At 43.3% G+C, this 22,380-nt stretch overlaps 1 protein-coding gene across 4 annotated transcripts in view; it reads left to right on the forward strand.

The window, feature by feature from the left end:
• lnx1 (ligand of numb-protein X 1) overlaps positions 1–22,380 on the forward strand; it is a 35,731-nt gene that overhangs the window by 12,314 nt on the left and 1,037 nt on the right. For 2 of the 4 annotated variants that reach the window (XM_044362764.1, XM_044362766.1), the window contains 8 exons: positions 10,494–10,747; positions 12,790–12,945; positions 15,580–15,788; positions 15,869–16,297; positions 17,418–17,552; positions 19,872–20,049; positions 21,153–21,399; positions 22,120–22,278. In XM_044362764.1, the coding sequence (XP_044218699.1) occupies positions 10,494–10,747; positions 12,790–12,945; positions 15,580–15,788; positions 15,869–16,297; positions 17,418–17,552; positions 19,872–20,049; positions 21,153–21,399; positions 22,120–22,278 (1,767 nt within the window). The remainder of the gene's footprint in view (positions 1–10,493; positions 10,748–12,789; positions 12,946–15,579; positions 15,789–15,868; positions 16,298–17,417; positions 17,553–19,871; positions 20,050–21,152; positions 21,400–22,119; positions 22,279–22,380) is intronic. The other 2 variants (XM_044362765.1, XM_044362767.1) reach the window with 1 other exon arrangement.

Below are 22,380 nucleotides of genomic sequence, written 5' to 3' on the forward strand. Positions count from 1 at the left end.
TGTGTGTACGTGAGTCTCGCTGAGCATACGGACAGATGTGGCAACGCTGTGTTTGTGGAAAAGACTTTCACCTCAGCTTTAAAAATTCACAGCTGGCTACTCTCCTCTTCCCTCTCATATCGCATCTGTTCAATATATATAGAGTGTTTTGAATGTATATAATCTTTATTATCGTTAATGTAAACATAATCAGCATTAAAAGCAAAACAATTACGTATAGTAACATAAAAACACACCTGTTAGTGCACGTTTTCACAACATTACCTTTAATTACTATTTCATCGTTAACAAACAGCAGTATGTCAGGTTTAGTTGTTGAATTGCGACACCATGGAAACAAACCTCTTATCTGGTGTCATATTCATTATGTGTGTGTGTCAACAGTAGGGCTGCATCTAATGATTATATTCATTATCAGCTGTTCTGTCTAGTATTTCTTTCAATTTATCAATGAATCATTTATCCAAAAAAAAAAAAAATAGTAAGAAGTGGGCATCACAGTTTCACACAACTCAAGCTGCTGTCTTCAAATAGCTTGTTTTGTCCAAACACTCCAAAATATAAGATTTACAGCGATTATAAATAAAGAAAAGCAGAAAATTCCTACATTTGAAAATCGTGAACCAGCAAATGTTTGGCATTTTTGCTTGAAAATTGACTTTGATGAATAATCAGCAGAAGTCAACAAAACAGCAAACAAAATATGACTGTCATCTTTATACGCTACACTATACATCACGCTGTCTTGGCTCCTCTATCTCAGACTGTGTTTTCTGGCCCTCAGACTCTCATTGTGTGGGAGTTAATGTTGACTATATTCAGAAGCTCCATGTGAAGCCGGGGCTCTCTGATCCCCGAGCTGGGCTACTGCTCCACTCTCCAGTCGGACGGAAATGTCCCATTATGCTGCATGAATACATGGAACAATAGAGCACCTCACAAATCCCCTCATTTCATTGTATGCTCTCTCCACTGAGTGGGGCTTTAGCTCCTGCAGACACCAAGAGCCCGTGGTATTGGGCAGCCATGGATGCCAAAGAGGAGGGAGAGAAAAGGAAAGAAGGGCGACGTAGGACAGAATATGTTGGAGGAAGAGAGTTAGCAGAGATGAAATCCTCACATTTGATTATATGCAGAAAGAACCGGGAGGAGGAGAAGGAAAGGAGCAATGCAAAAAAAGAGTGGAAGTGAAGTGGATAAGCAGTTCAGGGAAGTACAGCAGAGAGGAGAGAGGAGAGAGGAGATGAGAGGAGACAGGGGGGTATAAGGTCACTTCCTGCGCTTGCCTTCCATCTGGCCATACATACAGCTGCCATGGTGATGGCACCCAGCACGCCCAGCATGTGGGTCATGTGAGGGGTGGTTTGTAGATAAAACGCTCAGATTTTCCTCCGAGTGAGAAATATTGACAGTCAGACAGCTTTGTGTGTGTGTGTGTGTGTTTGAGTGTGCGCTTGTGACAGTGAGGTTTTTTGCTGATTATGACATGACAGAGAGAGAAACCAGGAGCAGACAAACGTGGACGTGGTGTTTTTCCGCCTGGCTAGAGAGCGGTGGCACACCATTTGTCTTTATCCATACCGTTGACAGGAGCAGCCTCCCGCTCCCCCCTGTGTGACCACCGCCTCTGCCTGCTCCCTCTCTCCGCTCGTCTCTCTCCCTCCCCTCTTCCTTCTCTGATGTCTTTCAATTTCGGTGATTACTACAGTGAGTTTATATTGCGTGGGAAAAAATGAGAGTGGCTGCAATCTGTCTTGCTCACACATAAATGCACGTACACACTCTTGTATACAGACGATATTGGCTATACGCGGGGTGTAGATGGAACTAACAATGCAGCGGGAGAGTAAATGTTTCTCTGTGATGAAATGCTTAATATGGTTACTGCCATTTTACTCTGTCAGCACCAGCCAATACAAAGCACACACACACACACACACACAGGAGCGCACTGAGATTGTGATTTTACTTCCTAAGACACATACACACACAGACCTTGTTTACCCCCCACCCCTCCCCAACCCACATGGCCTCCCCTGCTAATCACAGTGCAGTGCTGTAGAGCATTAATGATTAATCTGAGTTCATTTCTGGTTCTGGGCTGAGATGTCTTAAACACTATGATTAGCTTAGCTTCCGTCTTTTCAGCCCTCATCTAGGAGGTGTTTGATCATCAAGAGCTGTGCGCACTCCCAGTGCTCCGGACATCTTCAGCATGGACGCATCCTAACAGGATTAGCCACCCGGCCGCCACGCACTCGCTGGATCTGAACAATACCAGTCATTTGTTTATGCCAGTCAAAGGCAGCGCGCCATGCCATGCCCTCTTCTGCCTCCTGTCCACTCCAAGTGTGGGGCAGGCTTCACTAATTAGACTTTTGTTTGGATTAAATATTAATCCCTGTTCAGTAGTGAGGCAGCTCTCCCTGTCTCATTGTATCTAGCAGGCCAGAAACACAGGGAAGGCCGGGGGGAGAATAGATGAGAGATAAAAAATCAGGCTAACAGCCTACTTCCTACCCTCCTGCACAACTTGCACAGCTCTCTAAAAGGAGATAATACTAAATCACCTTAATTATTTTCTTGTGGGATTTACAGTATGAAGCACATTCAGTGAATCCACCGTGGCAGCATTTATATGCATGGGTGGACAAAATCTACAAGAAACACAAGTGTTAAGCGGCGCACACTGCTCACACAATCAGACACGAAACAGAACATGGGGCAAGGACACATACTGATCACAAACAGACAGACAAATGCATAAATCTCTCTTTACGTATCACACTTCACATAAAACAAATATGCACGGAACAACACACCGAAACACACATTTGACTATGTACAGTATAAATGAAGTGTGAGCGACACCTGTGTAAATACACAGTCGCAAAAGAACAGATTAATTATGCATGTATTCATTTATTCATGAACAGAAGTGAGTAGCGGGTCAGAGTGTTTACTTTAGCAGAGCCTTCCTGTCAGATGTCTCTCCGTTCAAGCAGAAATGCGGCAAGGTGAGCAGGTATTAGTGTCGGCATGCAGAGGAGCTTTAAAGATGGGATTGAGCTTGGTACCTTGTGTTTTATAATGAATGCATTTCAGCTAAACTTAAATATATGATATTTGTTTTCCGCAATGCGGTGCGCTTTCATATCTGTGCTGAATCACTTACATCAAGTGCCCTACTTTTCTTAGCTATATCACTGGAGATGGGTGTATTGTGAAAATAGGTGTCTGTTAACCTTTGCCTCCGACTGGCTGGTATTAAGCGTCTTTGAGGCTTGACGTGTTTAACATGGAATATTTTCTACAGTCTCCTGTCTGCAGCAGGCTAATCTGCGGGCGAGGTTCCATATGAGCGGCCTTCGGAGTGGGGAGCCAGCAGAGTGTAACTGACAGCAGAGAGGAGAGCAGTGCGGAGTTAATCTCTCACGTGAACAGTGCCCTAAGGAGTGCCAGGGCTTTGGGTTGGGCTGACCAGTGCTGGCTGCATTTCAGGCAGTTGTACCATGGCACGTGGAGGTAGAGGAACCAGGACACTGCCAAGGGCTAGTGTGGCATAGAGTGAGAAATATAGGCTAAAAGGTGCCAAGAGCAATGTGGGACAGCAGCCTAGTGGGGATTCTCTATGATCATGTACTGTGGTGCGGAGGGGGATTACAGGAGTTGTCTGCACTTCAGTGAGAGAAATGTACACATAATAATTCACTGCAGGACTGGAAAACAGCCACTGGTGGGTTGGACATACAGTACGTAAGGTGCATTAGTAAACTGCGATCCAGTTCAGCCAGAGAACAGAGAATAAATCAGCTCTAGTACTTCCCGTGCTCTTCCTCCCCGTTTGACAGAAAGAGTGTGAGATTGCCTTCTTGGTTGAAACCAGACACTGACACAATAAACGCTGCATAAATGTCCTTCCAGCCTGATCATGAGGTCAGGGCTCGACTGATGATTGTACATATTGATTGGGTGAAAAACCATGACTCAGAGTTTGGGCTGTTTCTAACAGGCTGACTCGACTGACACGGCGCTGGCTGGGAGGCCTCGTCTCCGCGCTCGTAAACACACGGATGCACCGAGCATCCCAAACGTGACGAGCCACCGCTCACTGCACAGGAGCACAATGGAAAGTTCAAACACAAAGAGAGGATTTATCTGCTGCGGGGGCTGCTATACAGGTTCACTTTTGCTTTCTGTATGCATTACAGCTCTTCAAAGGCTGTAAGAAGTCACACCCAAACAGTGCCTCGCCTCCTACCTCAATTTAGCAGATCTGTCTTTGGAAACAAGCTTAGAAAAAAATTCCCTCCCACAGCAGAGACTCCCCTCTAGCTGCGGTCTCACCCCCTCCTCATGCAGCAGATGGGATTACCCCTCGCAGCAGGCGGATCCAATCAACACACCAGCGCATCCTCTGATCAACACTCCTCCAGTTCATCATTAACCGGATTACTCTGTCTGTCTTCATGTCGCTCTCCTCTCTCTCTCTCTCTCTCTATGTATCTATCTATCATTCTGTCCATTCCATCCCAATCAAACTTTACTTTATGCCTTTGGCATGTGGCCCAAGCGCGTGATAAAGGAGCAATTGATATACTAATCTAATCAAAAGGAAAAATGTTCACAGCTTTATCAACATAAATTCAATTAATGACCACCACCCCTCCCCACACTGCACCAGCATTCTTATTTGGCTGCTTTGTGTATGCATGTGTATGAGTGTGTGTGTCACAAGCTTATGGCCACAGGTGCTTCCCCAGAGCCCTGTATTTTTTTTTTTTCAGCTCAGTGTGTTTTAAAGTGTCTCAGCCAAAAGCTATTATGGGTAAACAGTTTTCTCTCAGGAGGTCCATCCCTGAATCAGCTGGAGTAGATTCCGAGTCAAGCCAGGAGCCATAAAATATCCCCAGAATTTAAAGATTGTTGTTTTCTTAGCGTTGTTTAACTTCATAGTGAGAGTGACAGGAAATTTGGTGGAGAAGGGCATAGAGTGTGTTCCCGGCTTTTCTTCCGATTTGTACGATTTTGAATTTTTTGGTAAATTTTGTTTAGTTCTTTGTCCACAGGCCGCTGGTCAAAGAAAAATGTATCTTTTTAGTTCACAATATCGCAGAGACAAGGGTGTTTCCATGTTCTAAACTGATCAGAGGGACTAAGAAGTCACTGATTATTGCGGCAGCTGCATTCCTATATTCATTAGTGCTCCAAGAATAAACTCAACACACAAATGTTGTCAGTCTTAAGCTTCTCTCACATTCCGTCACACAAGGAAGCCTTTCGCTTATTGTATTCCACACATTCTTCAGTGAGAAAAACCTGCAGGCTACCTCCTGGCTCACAGTGCAACGGCAGATTCTTTTCTTTCTCTCAGTTTCTTACATGTCAGGTTTCGCTGGTATATTATCAAAAGCATCAGAAAGTTGGCTGCCGGAGTCAGAGCTTGTCAGGAACAACTGCTCACCGTTGCTTCCAGATTAATAAGGAGGTAGAAAGAAGAGAAAGAGGAGTTCAATAAAACGAAATCAGCCATATTGTGTGCATATACAGGTTAGCTGGAGGTACCCTCACAAACACAGGATGACTTTGTGAATAAATAAGGCTTTAAATGCCAAGCCATTTGCGTGATTGCACGGCCTCAGCGTGAGAAAATATGCATTGAGACACAGCCTATTTTCTGTATCTGACTGCCTGACCGAGAATTGTCACCTCAGCCGAGGTAATTTGCGCTGTATGTGGAGTGTGGCCCAACACGATTGTCCGTGGCAGTCAGGGAGCGGAGAGAGTATTTGGGTTAGGAAGGATAATCCACTCACCCCTAAAGAGGATTGGAGAATCTCACAGGCTTTGATGAGTCGTGAGCTGGTGTTTATTTCACATCTCAAGAACAGGGCTGTTTGTGTCACAGCCAGGGCGCTCCTGCACAACCTCCATGTCACCGGCAGCATCATGGGTAATTGTTATTGCGCTGGAGACGGCCGGGGGGGTGGGGGGCTAAAAGAGGATAAGGGAAAGGAGGGCAGCATTGAGGATGTTTTAGTGTCTTCGCGCCTTATCTCGCCACAGATCCCGAGGTTTAGAGAGATGATGTGATAACTGCGGCTGTGCTGACCGAGACACAAATGCAGCAGTGCTAATGAGCATCCTCTAAGCTCAGTGTTTTATAAGTAAATGATAGCTTTGCAGAAACACTCAAAGTTCACTCATCATACACCGATGGATGTTTGTTTACAAGGGAGAGAAAATAAGGAGGGAAAGTGAATGTATGTGGATGTCTTTGCAAGCATACGTCCCTCTATGCACTACACTTCACCGGTGTGCAGACATAACTCCCTCGCTTACCTTGGCTCTAAAAGCTCCAGGACCACCCTGGTGAGTGAGACAAGGGGTTTCTGTCATGCTTCCCTGCCTTTAACCTCAGGACAGCACAGACTGTGGCCTTAACATAAAAACTCAGATATTAAAGCTCTAAGCAGCTGAGATATGGCTATGGTTTTAAGGCACCTCTTATCCCTCAGAGGAAGGAGATTTTAATTAACGGGAGACAAAGCCTTTAATAAACCAGTCACACACTAAACAATGGCTGTGTGCCGCTGTCTCAGAGACTCTGTTGTGATGGCTTCTATGTTTTTGTGACTTATCAAAAAGTATTACTTGTTTCTGTTGTTTCCTGTGACGGCTCTAAATATATTTTTCTTTGGATTTCATCCTCTTTATCTGAGCACAGTACAAGGTCTAGAAATGCACCCCTTAAGATCTTCCACAGTCATGTAGGCACTAAAATTTTATGTGTAGTGTGCATTTAGAGGTAGCCTACACTTTGCTGGGTGGTCTGTAGAATTTATATAACTGAATGAACAGGTATTCAACAGTATTTGCCCATCTCCACTGACTGACTGTGGTTTAAATTTTCCACTACCCATGTTGTTCCAAGGTTGTCTTCAGTTCCATATAGACAGCTTGGACCAAAAATCTAATACCTAAAGACGTCTGTGTGTGTGTGTGTGTGTGTGTGTGTGTGTGTGTGTGTGTGTGTGTGTGAGATCTAATGAAGAGAAAACAAAGAATATTGAGACAAAAATGTCTTCATTTGAAATATGCAGTGATGTTTAAACAAGACTAGGTCATACTTTCCACTCATATCTTGGGATGTTTGATTTGAAACACTAATTATCTGTTAACTACCCCTGCTCTTTCATCTTTTTCACTCTGTGGGTGTCTGTAAACATAATAGTCTCATCCATATGTTTACGTAGGATTAGCATGCTAGGCTAACAGTCCATCAGCTGTGTGACTTTATATCCGCCCTGCGACGTCTTTCAGAGCACACCAATATTGTAAACACACCTGTCACCTGCCCAGCACGGTGCTGTTAAACCAGAAACCCTGTGGCTACACCTTATTTTTACACACACAGCATGGCATGGCTATGCTAACGATGCTAGCTATGGTAAGTATCTGTTAGCCACCATGCAGGCTGGTAAAATGGATCTGTCGCTTCTGTTTGTATCTGCGGGTTGGTGCTCCTGTCAGTGTCGGAGCCTCCATGTGAGATGCTTCAGTCGGTAAAGGGGTGTTTTAAAAACTTATTTTGGGATTGCACTGAGAATGGCTGCACTCGCCCCCGATGATGTAAATGAAACTGTTCACACCTATTCATTTTGAGAGAGCAACGGCCAATGGGAAAACTCCAACACTTGGCTGGCCCAACTATAACCATTACTGCTATGTGAAGCTTTGGTAGGGATTGAATGCACATATAGATGAAGATATTAACACCAGCTGGGAGGAATTAAAATTAACAAGGACATTGTTACACAGGAATGGTCACAGCAGCACTAAATTGTGTAAAAATAAGGACAATTAAAGCTGGAATCTGTCTTGTTTTTAGTTAAGAGGTTGTTATATCTATCTGTATGTTGGAGTGTGGTTATTTGGTCAGATGACAATGCAAGTGTGTAACTTTGTCACTTTAGTAGATAATATTGTAGCATATTTTTACAGCGTAAATATTTGTTCTGTAAATCACTTGTCCTGTGTTCTCTGAGAAAAAAATCACAATACAAAAGGGAGAAATGCACCTTAGCTTGTTGAACAAGCCACCAAACAAACATTCAGACAGCTAATTAGATGCTCAGCTGCAGCACATTAAACAGCATGTTAGTATACCTGCAAATGTCACTTTGGTTCATTTAGATGCTGGAGTGGTACTTACTCTTCAATACCACTGCTAATAAAAGACTATCTGCCTGTGGCTTGTAAGCTACAGCTTAAGTTTGTTTACTTTGTCTCGTTCCCCTGCCAGGGCCCAGCCTGCCTGCTGCTGTCAATCAAACGCAGACACCGACACACCTGTCCAGCCACTGAGACAAAAGGAGCATTTTTTTTCCTTTTTTTTAAATGATAAAAAGCATTAACAATACATTTTAAAAAACACATTGACACAATGTGATTCCAGTTGGACTTTAAAAAGGCCACACTAGATACCCTGTGATTTTTACTGTAGTGAAAACATGAGGAAAGTTGTATATTGACCACAGATTGGTAATTCTGCCACATTCACACATTTGTTTTTGTATCCAGGTACAGTATTTGTTTGGGGAGCTACTATTCTTTACAACAAATTCTTTTAGTGCCACTTGAAGGCAGCAATGTGAGTACCAGTAGTATTTTCAAGCTGCATGCAGCTTTAATTCTTCTAATTGGTAGTGAGTGACACGAAGAAAGCTTCTGCCCCCTCAAGACTGCAGCGCTGCCTTCTCCTCTGCTGTTGATTGAAATATTGCTCTATTCAACCACTTCACTCAGTTAAGTGCTATGTTGCTGCACGGACATGCTTGATAGCATTCAATTTACTAACTGAATGTACAAGAATAACTCACGGTGGCACTACCCACACACAGGTACAGATACACACACATGCAGAGACGCATGGACTGTATTGCAGTGTTATGTCACAGAGTGCAGGCTCAATAGGATCAATAGGTACTTCAGTTTGGTGTAATGCTGTAGCTAACTGAGAGTCTGACTCATGGCTACAAGTGAGATATAGAACCCACTTCAAGATGAAATGATTTTCTCTGGGAAATATGGACAGAGTGCACGACTAGCTCAGACAGCTCTCTTATTGAGACAAAATGCTGCTTCCAGTGATGTGGTGCCCCAAGGGGGGCAATGGCCTCCCTAGGATCAAATAGCTCACCAGCATGTAATCTTGTTTCTTTTGTGGCTCTGCAATGATGGCCACCATTTCACCTTGCTTTTACTTAACCCCTCCTGTTTGACTCGATTTGCTCAGCCCATCTTATAGCACAGGAGAACAGTGCCGCTTCTCTTGTTTTTCTGAGCTACTGTTGAAGCGGAGCCTGGGTTTGATCCAGCTCATTAAAACCCAGTTAATGTTTGTGCTGATGGCTCCGCAGAGACAGCCGGAGAGACAAGCCAGTGTTATTCCTGCCTCAGATGAAGTGTCAGCTCAAAGCCTTTATGGCTTACAGATGGAGGAAAATTCTCCAACAATACAATACCATACTCTGTAGGAATATCTTTAATTCACACACAAACATTCCCAATTTAATAATGTCAGTGCAAAAAGCTGTTTATGGCATGTAGCATAATATGTGCACCCCGGTGTGTATCTGTGTATGTGTGTGTGCGAGAGAGAGAGACTGTGGTAATGTATTGTGGTGTTGTTGACAGGGAGAAGACATCTGGAACTTAGGAATTAGATTTGTTTTCGAGAAAAGCAACAACCAGCCAGTCTCTGTTTTATATTCAAATGTTGCGTCACTTACCCGTCCTCTCTCCTCTGTAATGGCTGTTTTCTTACATTTGTATTCAATCATCTGTCAGGGATGCTTGCACTCACTGCCACAGAGAAAACCCATCCTACATGTGATTACAGATCCTGTCACAAAGACGTTGTGCAAGCAACAGAAAAGGGGAGAGATTTTATTTTTTTTCCATATGAGAGTAAATATGACATTTCTGGAACATTCTCTGAGAGCTACTGTGTGAATTTTAAGTGAGAACGCCAGAAAATATATTCAGCAACAACATTTGTTGTTGTGGCCTAATGTGTATGTGGTATTGTAGAGAGTTGCTGTCTGTGTGTTAAGGTCAGATAAGCTGTCTTTGTATGAGGCGGTCCCAAAGTAGAAGATAGAGGTCAGTGTGCAGAATGCCCCGGGCTGGAGGAGATGCAGAAATCTGCTCACATTATTCTTGAGATTCTGACCTTTTCATTAGATGTTAACATGAATTTGTTGACTTTCACTCTATAGTGATAAGCGATGCTGTTTATTGCTGACTGCTTCAACATGTAGTTTATTCCAAAACTGTTTGTTTTATTAAAATGAATCAAAGTTTAAGAGCATGCTACGTCAGATCATCAATGCCACCACTTCAGCATGTCTAGTGTTAATCGCACCACAGCTGACTGTGTAATCTGAGATTGAGACTGACCTTTTGACCCTTGTTTTTCATATGTGCAGGTGTAAAGGAGCCTCTCACTATGGGCTCTCAGCAGACAGGAAGCGACGTTCACAGGAGGGTGAATGCACTGACAGCACATCAGAACTCACCATTGCCACACTGCCCAATGACGGCCCCACCTCCGCCGCGGTGGCCCTCCTGTCAGATGAACCCGGTCTGGTCAACCCTGCTTTCGACCCCAGCATGGAGGACAACAGCCAGTCAGGCAGCACAACCAGCTTGGCTGCTCGCAGCAGCAGCAAGAAGAGTGAGTGTGAGTGGGCGAACGGATGTTTGTGTTTGTATGTGGTCATGTTCATTCCTGCATGACGTTACCCTGAAGTTATCTGAGTGAGAAAGAGAGCTTGCAGGAGTGTGTGCCAGAATGACAGATTGAAAATCAATAGAGTAGAAAGTTTTCTAGTCACAGTTACATAGTCTCCCAGTCAAAACCAGATGCCTGTAACTATGTTCAAACATACATTTACACCTGCAGACTTACAATGTAAAACTCAGGTGCTCGTTCAACCTCGTATACAGTCTTTGTTCTCCCTAATGGTCACTGATAGAAATCCTATTAGCCAATTAGCTCCACTGCCTTCTTTTTTTCACCAATCCATAAAATCTCTCTTTGTGGAAAACAGTAGAGAAACAGTTAGATGAGAAAGTCACTGAAAGGGCAGGTACATTATGCAGTCAAGGATAAATTAAAGTAGAGGTAGGTTAAATATAGCCAAAGCAAGTGTGTGTTAATGCCCAATGACATGATCTCCGCTCTCCCTCTAATTCTCCACCTGTGAAACCACAAAGAAGTCACGAGTGTTCCTCTCTGCCCCTGAATCCCCCACTGGAGGTGTTCCCGCTGCATGTGAGCAAACAGGCAGTGGGGACACCAAATGACGCTGCACCAGCACTTTAGGTCTGGCCGGCTGAGCGCCCACCACCACCACCACCACCACCAGCGCCACTAATGCTGAACAAGCTGTCAGCTCCAGAAGCGGCTGGCGCTTTTAAAGAATAATGTGGCTGTCAAGAGCCCTTGCATCTCCCCAGGCCCGCAGAGGGAGGGAGGGGCGCTGCAGAGGCTTGCTGCCCTGTGCTCGGTGCAGCCAGGCTGGTGATGCTGCCTTTTCACTGCAAGTTCCTGTAGCCTGTCTGTCTTCTTCTAAGAAAAGCCAAGTACCAGACAAGAGTCTCTGTGGGATGGTTTGAACCCCTCTCTTTCGGACATGGACTGGAGTCCACCGTGTGTTACATCACTGCTGTTGTTACGCAACCATGTAACTATACTCAGCACAGATTGAGTTTATTAATTGAAAGGCCACCAGTTGACAGCAGCTCCTCTATCCACAACAAGATGCATTATTTGGGCTTGTTGAAAAAAGTTACACAAATGAAACTCAGAAGAAAAGGATGGACTGGAGGCAGAAAACACAGCATCCTCATTTCCATCCATCATCTCAGTGAGACCACTGCAAAGTTTTGTTTACATTCAGTACTGCTCACCCAAAAATTGTGTGTATCAATGATGATACAACAAACATGTTGAATGTGTTTCCTTCCTCGTAAAACAAATCAAATCAAACTTTAAAAATATTTGAACCCTGCATTGTTTACATCCGTCTTTACTAGGAGTGCACTCATCGCAAACACTGGATCAGTATCCAGCAGGCTCAGTTTGTTACTTTACATAAAATCATTTCCTCACAGGGAGGCATACAGATTGTAAATTTGGGACACAGAGAGCACTGGTCTGATTGGTACTCACCACCAACTCTTGATAAGCATGGAACCAGTGGCAGTAATGTGTATTATGTTGTTGCATGTGCACAATAGTAAAACAGGGACCCTCTTGTAAAAACATTGCTCCATAGCACTACTAGTGGTCAAAAACCCCGCAGGATACCTTAAATGCAGTGAAACTTCACCCAGCAATACAGTGCAATAGCCAGTCAGATTCTTCAAGAATAGCATAATTCTAATTGCCCTTACTATAATCAAATTGAGATGGAGGGAAAATGAGAGCTGTAAAATCATGTCATCATAGTGTTATAAACTACTGTGCGCTGTTAAAACTCACGGATGTATTATTCAAACTGGACCGCCTGGATAATATCTTATTTATATCTTATCTTCTCATCGGTACCAAAACAGACCTTTTTGTGTTTTCATGCATCTCTATTTTCAGTCTAAATATCCACTAAACCATGAGGAAGCCATTTGATTGGTTGTGAGGAGGCAGATTCAGGCATGTCTGGGCATGTTGAGGGTGAGGTAATCTATAAAGCCTCTCTTTCTCCCCTGTCTTCCTTGCAGTCAGAAATTTTGACCGTTCTTCAGTGAGGAGTCGCTCCTTCCGGAGGCTGAACCGGGCATTCAGTGTCCTGAGGAGGACCAAGAGTGGCAACGCAGTGAGCAATGAAACATCTGAAGAAAGAGACAATGCAAGGAATTCCAGTGTGCCACAGGAAGGTATGGATCAGGGTCTATATATCGATCTCTTTGTTTCTTGTTTCTATGTCTATACTTGAGCGTGTATTGTGCATTGTGTCTTGATTGCATGATGCCGCTGCTGTACGCTTTTAATGATACCCTGAAGAGGGTTCCAGAGAAAGTGCTCAGTGTGTGCATGTGTGTGTCTCCATGTGGGTGTATTTGCAATGTTCTCTCAGCTGTACGAGGAGGGTGACACGGCTGGGAGCCCAGTGTAACAGTAGCATATGTTTCTTTAATAATTTAGCTGCAGATTGCATAAGTCCACTGGTGCATCACTAGAGACAGATGAGGAGGGAGAGTGGTAGCCTGAGGCACTTTGGCCAGGGTGGGATGCAGGAGGTCACTGAAGAAGAGGCTGATGACGTCTTCTCTCCCTTCTCCACCTCCTGTTCTTCCTTTCTTTTATCTCAACCCCCTCCTCCCAGTCTTCTCATTCTTCATCCCCTCCTCTTCTTCTTCTTCCTCCGACACAGTCAGGGTCAACAGGTTTGCACCAACTTGATGGAGCAGTCCGCAGAGAGAGCTGTGTTCTTGACATGATAGATCCATAAGATGTTATGTAGTAAAGAAAATGTGCTCCAGTGATCTTTAATGTTATATCTGCAGCCTGACCCTGGCGATAGTGCAGCACAGGGAATGTAGTCAACTATAAGAGTGCATAATGTTGAAGTATAACTGCAGCGTGATGGGAAGAGGAGAAGGAATGTGGCATTGTGTAAGACTGAGGGATGACGAATGATCGGGGACTAGATTATTCTCTGAGGCCATCACCGAGGAGGCTGAGAGAATAGATTAAATATTCATTGCCTGCCGCTGGAGAGACAAAGATAGACGGAGGGGATGGAGAGTGAAGTAGGGATGGATCCATAGAGAACAAATGGGGGGAAGAGCAAATACAGAAAAAAAACAACACAGATAAGAAAACAAATAAAAGGATAGTGGTGTCCCCATGGACGGAGGAGTGGTTGAAAAAAAAGGGAAATGACGAGATGAAGAAGGACAGAGGTTGAAAGAGTGTGTGATGGAGAGAAAGAGTGGTTACATAATAGCTGCAGGTCTCTGTGTTAACGTGCTCTCCACCCTTGAAGCAATCTGCTGCGATAAAGACAAAATATTGACTTTGGAATGGAGAAAGCGCAGCGTGAGTAGAACGGAGGAGTGAGGCTACGGAGCTAGAGACACAGAGGGAGACAGCGCACTGAGGAATGGGGAAAGGCAGACAAGAGACATTTTTCATAACCAAAGAAAAGGAAATAAAATAAAGAATACGTGTTCTCCGTCATTTACTGGCCACGGCTGTTGGCCAAAATAGTCACAAAATATCCCCACCCACGTCTACATGGTCCAGTCCAGGATGTGTCATTCTGCTGCTAAATGGAGCTCACCACTGGGCATTAGGGATGGCTATCATTAGGATTTTATCGATACCGATATCAATACCGATACTGCTTATTGATACGGATACTTATCGATACTCTTATTGATACTACTCTGCATAATTTGTGAAAAGAATAGATATGACATGAAATGACGTGAAAACAGTTATTTATTTATGAACATGAGTTAAATTAGAAGTGCTTAAAACTAATGCTTTGTCCTGAGTCAATAACTACAGACTTATTTTTATAACAACTAGGACTGTAGTCAACCAAAGAAAATCTTTGTCAACTGGAATTCTAACTACTCTTCAACCAATCGATTGGTTGGAAGATTAGAATGAATTAACATTACATGCATACCGATAGCTGCACCATTTGTCCAGGAGCAATGTTTTAGTACTGATCAGTCAGGAACCAGAACCAATTTAGTTCCAGTTCTTGATACCCTTCCCTACTGAGCATGATGGGAGGGGAGCTTGCACAATAGAATCAGATAAAACTAGCAACCAAAATCATTTTTTTATGAGAAATATTACGGTTTACAATAAGGTTTGTTTGCATACATAATTTGGCCAAGTAATTTATTTATTGCAGTGGCAGAATAATATATGTTGGTTGGATTGAAGTGAAAACAAGTGAAAAAAAATCTGCTACCAATGCAAATTTTAATTTTCAATCATATTTTCTTGACAGATATGGATAAAGGATTTTACCCTGGGCAGATTTATTTTACTTGTTTCAAAGAAAACAATTTATGAAACAGTGCTAGAAAAAAAAGTCCTTGTTTTGATTCATATTTTCACAGCGCAGCAGTTGGAATATGTGTAAAATGTTGTGTATTATAACTCTACTTGCTTCCCCGCCCAAGTAATAACTTTGTGGAAATTTGAAAATGAGGGTTTTCCCAAGCATACTTGGTACAGATGTATGTGACTAATGATACAAACATCGAGCAGGATAATCAGCCAAGTAAATTTTCCCTCTTGGCTTGTACAAGTTTGTTTAAGTAACCTGAGGGAGTAGAGACAGCTGGTTCCACGGCTGAACTTGTCCACCACGGTCTACCACTCGTTCTCCCTCAATGTGTCTTTCTTTCCCTCCGCAACACTCTCTGTCTCCCTCCTCGTTCCCTTCCCCCACTTCCTCTCCTGTTGTATTTGGCTGTTGCTCAAAATATTTTTTTTTCTTGTCAAAACTCAGCCTTTTTTCCTCTCCCTACCTTCTCCTGTAGTGCTGGCTCTTCCTCAGCTCCATCACCTGATCCCTGACGGTGAACTTACCAGTATTAAGATCACACGGGTGGATGCCTCAGAACCACTGGCCATCAGCATTGTCGGCGGCAACGAGACCCCCTTGGTGCGCATCCTCATCCAGGATATCTACAGAGAAGGTGTCATTGCTCGCGATGGACGCTTGCTGCCTGGAGACATGATTCTGAAGGTATCACAGTAACAGTTACGGTAATACGACATGTCAGAAAGCAGTGATCAAAGTGATAATTTCCTCTGTTGCCCTCTCAGGTAAATGGCATTGACATCAGCAATGTACCCCACTGCTACGCCGTGGCAACCCTCAAACAGCCCTGCCAACTCCTCCGGCTAACCGTCCTCAGAGAACAGCGCCACCGCTACCGCTCACATTCGCACAACCACCCACACGGCCACGGGCATGGCCACGATGTTGCCGGGGGCCACCTGTCTCACGGCCTGCCTCACCACCCCTTGAGGGATGACAGCATCCATGTGGTCCTGAATAAAAGCACTCCAGAAGAACAGCTGGGCATTAAGCTAGTGAGGCGGCCGGAGGAGCATGGAGTCTATATCTTTCACCTGCTGGAGGGAGGCCTGGCAGCACGTGACGGACAGTTGTGTGTCGGCGACCGCGTTCTCGCCATCAACGGGCACGATTTACGCTATGGAGCACCAGAACATGCTGCTCTGCTTATCCAGGTCAGTCAGCAGGGGTTAAGGAAAAGTCTTAACGTTAATTTAAGATAGCAGGTCATTTATAAAAAAGTGGTGACAGTATAATTAGTTGATATGTTGTTATAGACGATAAACAACTGTGTTCTGTTCTTACTCAGGGTCCCTGAGGTATTAAAGATAATTGTAGTGATTCAGGCTAATTGTTTTGCTGTGCTGTTGTGTCTGTGTTCACTGCAGTTAATAGTATTTAATTGTGGTGATTCCCTGACGGACTGGGCCATGAGGCTGCCTCTAGTTCCTGGTTGATGCCAGTCAATGGTGCTGTGTTTGTGGTTAATCATGGTTAATTGCAGTGTGTTTGTGGCTGACTGTGCAGGGTCTCTGGGCCCGGTGTTCCTGTTTGAGCAGTCTGACTGGCTCTTCTGGGTCTCTGTGGAGCCAAGATGGCCTCTCAGAGCAGGCACTTTCTGGCAGAGATTAAGAACTGGCAGGGAAGAAATTAAATTAGTCCAATTAAGGCAATAATGGGCTGGACTGGCTAATTCAGGAGTCAGCTCTGTGCTACAGAGACCAGTGGAAATCTCAGAGGAATGACAGAGGAGGGGGGCGAGGGAAGCAGCCGGTTAGTCTGTGTGTCTGGAGGAGGGAGAGGGAAGCAGCCAGTTAGTCTGTGTGTCTATTGGACCACTTGCATGCAAATGTGTGAATGAGGGTAGCTGGGCTGGAAGATCAGTCATTGGAGTTCAAGTCACAGAGAGAGGAGATTTACAAAGTATGTTACTACTGGGTGGCAATGAACTCACAGGAAAACAATCATGGTTTTCCTACAAATGTTTCTTGAAGGGTCAGTTCACCCAAATTACAAAAAAACCCCACGAGAGCTCTGCCTTTAAAAGATTTCTGCTTCCACCCCAACACAATAGAGGTCAATAAAATCTCATATTTGGTGCTCACAGCATTGAAAATGACATTACAGAAATATAATTCAGAGTTACTTTTAGATGCTGTGAGCAGAACAAATTGAATTCCATTACATAATTTGGGTGAACCACCTCTTTAATAACAGTTATTTTATGGCCAGTTTTGAAAAATGTCTATTGCCTTCATATGTGAAAACTTTCTGTTGTCTCCTTATGCTCTCTAGGCAAGTGAGGAGCGTGTCCATTTCATAGTGTCTCGTCAGATCTGCCTGCCTACCCCAGACATCCTACAAGAAGATCCTTGGGCCATGGATGGTCCCCCACCATATTCCCCTGTGGATATAGAGCAAACACTGCTGGTGAGCAGCACACACACACAGACACACACACACACACACACACACACACACAGGTGACATGTACAGCGCCAATACACCCCAGAGGAGCTTTGTTCCTCTGTCTCCCCTTCCGTTTTTTTTATACTTTACTTTTTTCAAAACTATTTTTATATGTGCAGCTTAGCTGCTTCCAAATGATCAATTCATGATAAAGAATTTTTAAATTAATAACAAAACAAAACAAAGTAATAAAAAACAACAAAAAAAAACAAAAAACAGGGAGACAAACAGGTTGGGTACTGCACACATTCATGTTCATTAAATACATTCATATATACATAAGGGTATGTGTGTATATATATGTGTGTGTGAGTGTGTGTATATATATGCATTTACCCATACATATACATTCACACAGAGATACATACTGTATATATGTGTATGTATGCACGCCCAAGCATACATGCCAATTACAGGAAGCTGTCAGATATTCATTAACATAGTCGTCTATTTGGAAAAGAGAGGACAAGCTGGTGATTGACCCTCTGATATACTTCCATATTCCTGATTTTGTGAGTCACTTTCTCCATAAATTGCACTTCTTGAATCATGCTTTTCCATTTTGTTAAATCTGGGGGTTTGTTTTTTTACCACCCCTTTGTTATTTGCTTCAGTGCTGTGTTTCTCAGGATTCTTAAATAAATCATTTTCATCCTCACTTAGACCAGTTGGAGGTTTTCCCAGTATAATATTCTCTGCTTTTAAACACAAAGTTGTTTTCAAAACTTCTTCTACAAACTTAAAAACGTCTAAACAATATGTATTTAATATTTTGCATAAATATAATACATGTAAATAATTTAAATTGCTTTCACCACAGTTCCTCCAGTACTCAGAGCTTAATCTTTGTTTATATTTATAAATCATTTCTGGGGTCAAGAAATATATTTATTTTCTAAACAAATTCTTTCCAAAATAAGGAATTGGTAGTTTTGTGTTTCATTAAACATCTGTTTCCATTCTTCATCTGTTATTTGTGTTCCCAACTCCTCTTCCCATTTTATCTTTATAGTACCTCTCTATGTCTCCTCTTCCCATGATAAATATTCCCTTTCAGGTGCAAATGATCCATGGACGTATTATTCTCCCATCAAAGCTGAGCATGTCATTCAAGCAGTACAGCAGGCAGCAGCTTCCGATATCCTTCCCTAGAAGATTTCCACAAGTTCCTTACTGAAGCTGGAGATAACTAATAATAATCAGTTAGACAGGTCTTCCCTTAATTTTTGATTTGATGTGAATTTGGTTTAAAAACATCCATAAAGTAGACTTTCATAGATCACCGTCCAAAACACTACATATACATTTTGAGAAAAGAAGAGTCTCTATCAAACAAAATACCCCAAAACCCTATTGTCTTTTTTGTATATCATCTGCTCTTCATTATCGTGTACATATTGACATACAAAGTACACCACACATTAATGTACAGTACACAGCTGCAGCATATTCTGTTGGTAGGAAGCAGTGTCAGTGCTGTGCCCCGAGGTCAGTCATGTGACCACAAGTGATCTCCTCCTGCGAGCACAGCAGAAATGTGTGAATGCAGCACATTAGCGACGCAACACAAGCTACATCCCATCAACCTCAATGTGTCCATGTGTTATTCATTACTACACTACTCTCCCTCGCTGTCTCCCATCTGACTCACAAGCAAACTCACAATAAATAAAATCTCATTCACTTCATCCCACACACCGCCTCGCTCACCAAACCAAGTCGCATGTCACACATCTGTGAATAAATCAATTTCTCTATATCCAACATAAACACAGAATGAAGATGCACTTTAGCCTAATGTCCTACCCTAATAACCACCGTATATTATACATTAACACTTACGCTAACGAGGTCATCCATTAATTAACAGCTATGTCTATGTCATTGGACTCTTGTTCATATAGCACAGCATGGGTGGTATTCATTTGAATCCTCCTATCATTAAGGAACTATCACAGGTCCCAGAGAAAACAGTCCTTATTAATATGCTAATTTGCTGCTCCAGAATCTAATTAGATCATGTAGTCTATAGAAGGTGCCTTTGATGTAACAATTAAGTTTATATCATGTTTGGTCTTGAGTTATTGTGTTAATAAGAATGTGAGTACACCCAAAATGCCACTACGACAACATCAGGTTTGTCTTGCACGTTTTTGTGTCCACTACCATGGAAGTGGGACATAAAAACAGTTCAAGCACTGTTGTTTTTAAAATTTCCATTCATTATTAATTTATGCTCCACTGCAACTATTTTCTATTTGTCTTCTATTTTCTGTGAAGGACTCTTGTCAGAAGCCTGCATGCTATGAAAAGACAGTTACTCTGACCAAGGAGCCCTACGACTCCCTGGGTATGACGGTGGCAGGGGGCATGTCCAGCCGAGGGTGGGACCTCCCCATCTATGTCACAAACGTGGACCCCGATGGAGTGGTGGGACAGGAGGGCTCCATCCGCAAAGGTAAAGTGAAATCTCTCTCTCTTACCACCTAATAGTATCAGAATATTACTACTTTTATTACAAGGAATGCCATATTTAGCGCTTTTGTACAAATAATTACTCATTTAGTTTAGATGGAGTATTTGTTTTGTCTGGTTGTCGTCTACTGTTGTGCAAAGCAGTGGAGCTCGCATTATGGCAGGCCGACTGTGGTGGATAAGGCTTTGGTGATGAATACTTCGTATGTAACAGACAGGGTGATTGATGAACACTTGTTTCATTATGAAGGTTATTCATCCAGCAGAAAACTCAGTGGTGCTGCTGTGGTTCAGTGCTCCACAAATTGGCTTAAACAGCGATACAAACACAAACATTTGCATAGCAGCGCTCAGGACTTATCGTGTTCCAGATGAGGATCTGTGGAGTACTTAATTATTTCATTTTATGAAATCAGTCAGCTCTGAAATAGAGCAAAACATGAAGCAGCACACAAATAACTGATGTCATAGCAGCAGTCTTTATATCCTATAATGCAGTTGAAGGCAAGGGAGTGAGAGATGTGAGGCTCAACTGCTGATTCCAGCATATCCATCTTAAAGCATAACTACATTAAGCTTGTCATTACACTCAATCCCCCCTGCCTGGGGCTGTTTATGAGAGGAATGAGAGAAATGTTGTGATGCAGCACAACAGTAGCATACAGTAAAGAACTCAATTGAGTTTGTTTGTCCTGTGCATGGTTCAAGGTGCACATTACTGTATTCATATGGGACTGAGCAGCAGCAGCTGTCTTTGTTTGTGTGCTTATGAAACATGTTTGTGTATTGTAATAGCCTATTCATTTGCATTTACATATCCTCACAGGGCAAATGTGTCCTTTGAGTTGCTTGCTAGCAAGCTGGACCGTGCCGTCTGTTTTTCTTTGCACCACTTTCATCACTGGGAGGCTTTTTAAAGCACAGGTGGCGCTTGGTTTCCATCCCTTTGTGTTCTAGCAGGGAGGCTGCTGAATATTAAATAGACAGATGATGAGTCCCTGTCCTATGAGGTCTTTTGAAAAGCTACTATCAGGGCAGCAACCCTGGGCAGAGGATGAGCTGTGCTGTCCACTTCCTCCCCTGCAGGTGACATCTTGCTAAACGTGAACGGGGTGGATTTGACGGGGGTGACGCGAGGCGAGGCCGTGGCCAACTTGAAGAACACCTCCTCTCCCGTTGTGCTCAAGGTCTTGGAGATGCGTCCTCCCGATGAAAGTCTGCAAGAGTGCACATTGCCACCCTGTCTCACACCCTCACCAACAGATAGCACCAAGAGCCCACTGCCCAATGATGATTACTCCCCACTGTGGGTGTCATGGCTGCAGCTACCCAGGTGAGCACCCTGGTGTCCCTGTATCCACTCTGTATATATTTTCTCTTTTCTGAGCGCAGGATAATTTCCACACTGTCCTACCGTCACACCCAGTCCCTTTGACCCCGCGCCAGATGGTGCCAGCTGAAATTTTGACAGAGCCAGCTGGGAAGAGAAAGCTCATTATACTTTCAAAACTAACTTTTTAGCTGAAATTTTCACCACTATTATATCAGTAGAACTTCTGAGGTTTGAAAACTTTCTCTCTCGGATTGTAGCACAAGAATTTATCTTACAACAATGTGTTGTCAGGAAGACAGCGGTGCACTGACAGCAATAAACAACTGCTGCTCCTGCTTTTATAAAATAAAGTGAAATAAAAATGTGTTTCTCCTCAAACAGTGAATTGATTAGGTGATGAAACAAGTACTGAGTCACCATGGGAATGTAGACAAGGCCAGTGATGCAACTAAAAGGATTTGAATATAATTTTCACTCAGTCCTGGGCTATCTGTCTGCAACTGATATAGAAGTCCCACTCTTCTTATTGCTTCACATCTCCTGTGAAAGTCACACCTTCATTCCTAGGCCTTTGTCTTCTGAGTGGGGCTGGTTTCAGCAATCTAGTGTAGCTACTGCACGTACATTTGGTACTATATGGTGAATATAATGTACAGTATATATAATGTAAAGATGCAGTTGAGAGATTAGTATTTTTAATCTCTCCCTTGGCTCATGCAGGCATCTCTACTGCTGCAAAGACATTGTCCTGCGGCGGAGCACTTCGGGCAGTCTGGGATTCAGTATCGTAGGAGGTCAGGAGGAGGTCAACTGCAATCAATCCTTTTTTATCCGTTCCATTGTGGAGGGGACACCGGCCTACAATGATGGCAGGATAAGGTATTCAGCCTATGCATATCACTTATTTCTTTGGTTATATCCACCAAATAATTTCTTGGTTCTGTAAGTCATACAGTTATCCATTTCTCTCTGTTTGTGTAG

Source organism: Thunnus albacares, chromosome 9 (assembly GCF_914725855.1).
Source record: "Thunnus albacares chromosome 9, fThuAlb1.1, whole genome shotgun sequence".
NCBI classification, from domain to species: domain Eukaryota; kingdom Metazoa; phylum Chordata; class Actinopteri; order Scombriformes; family Scombridae; genus Thunnus; species Thunnus albacares.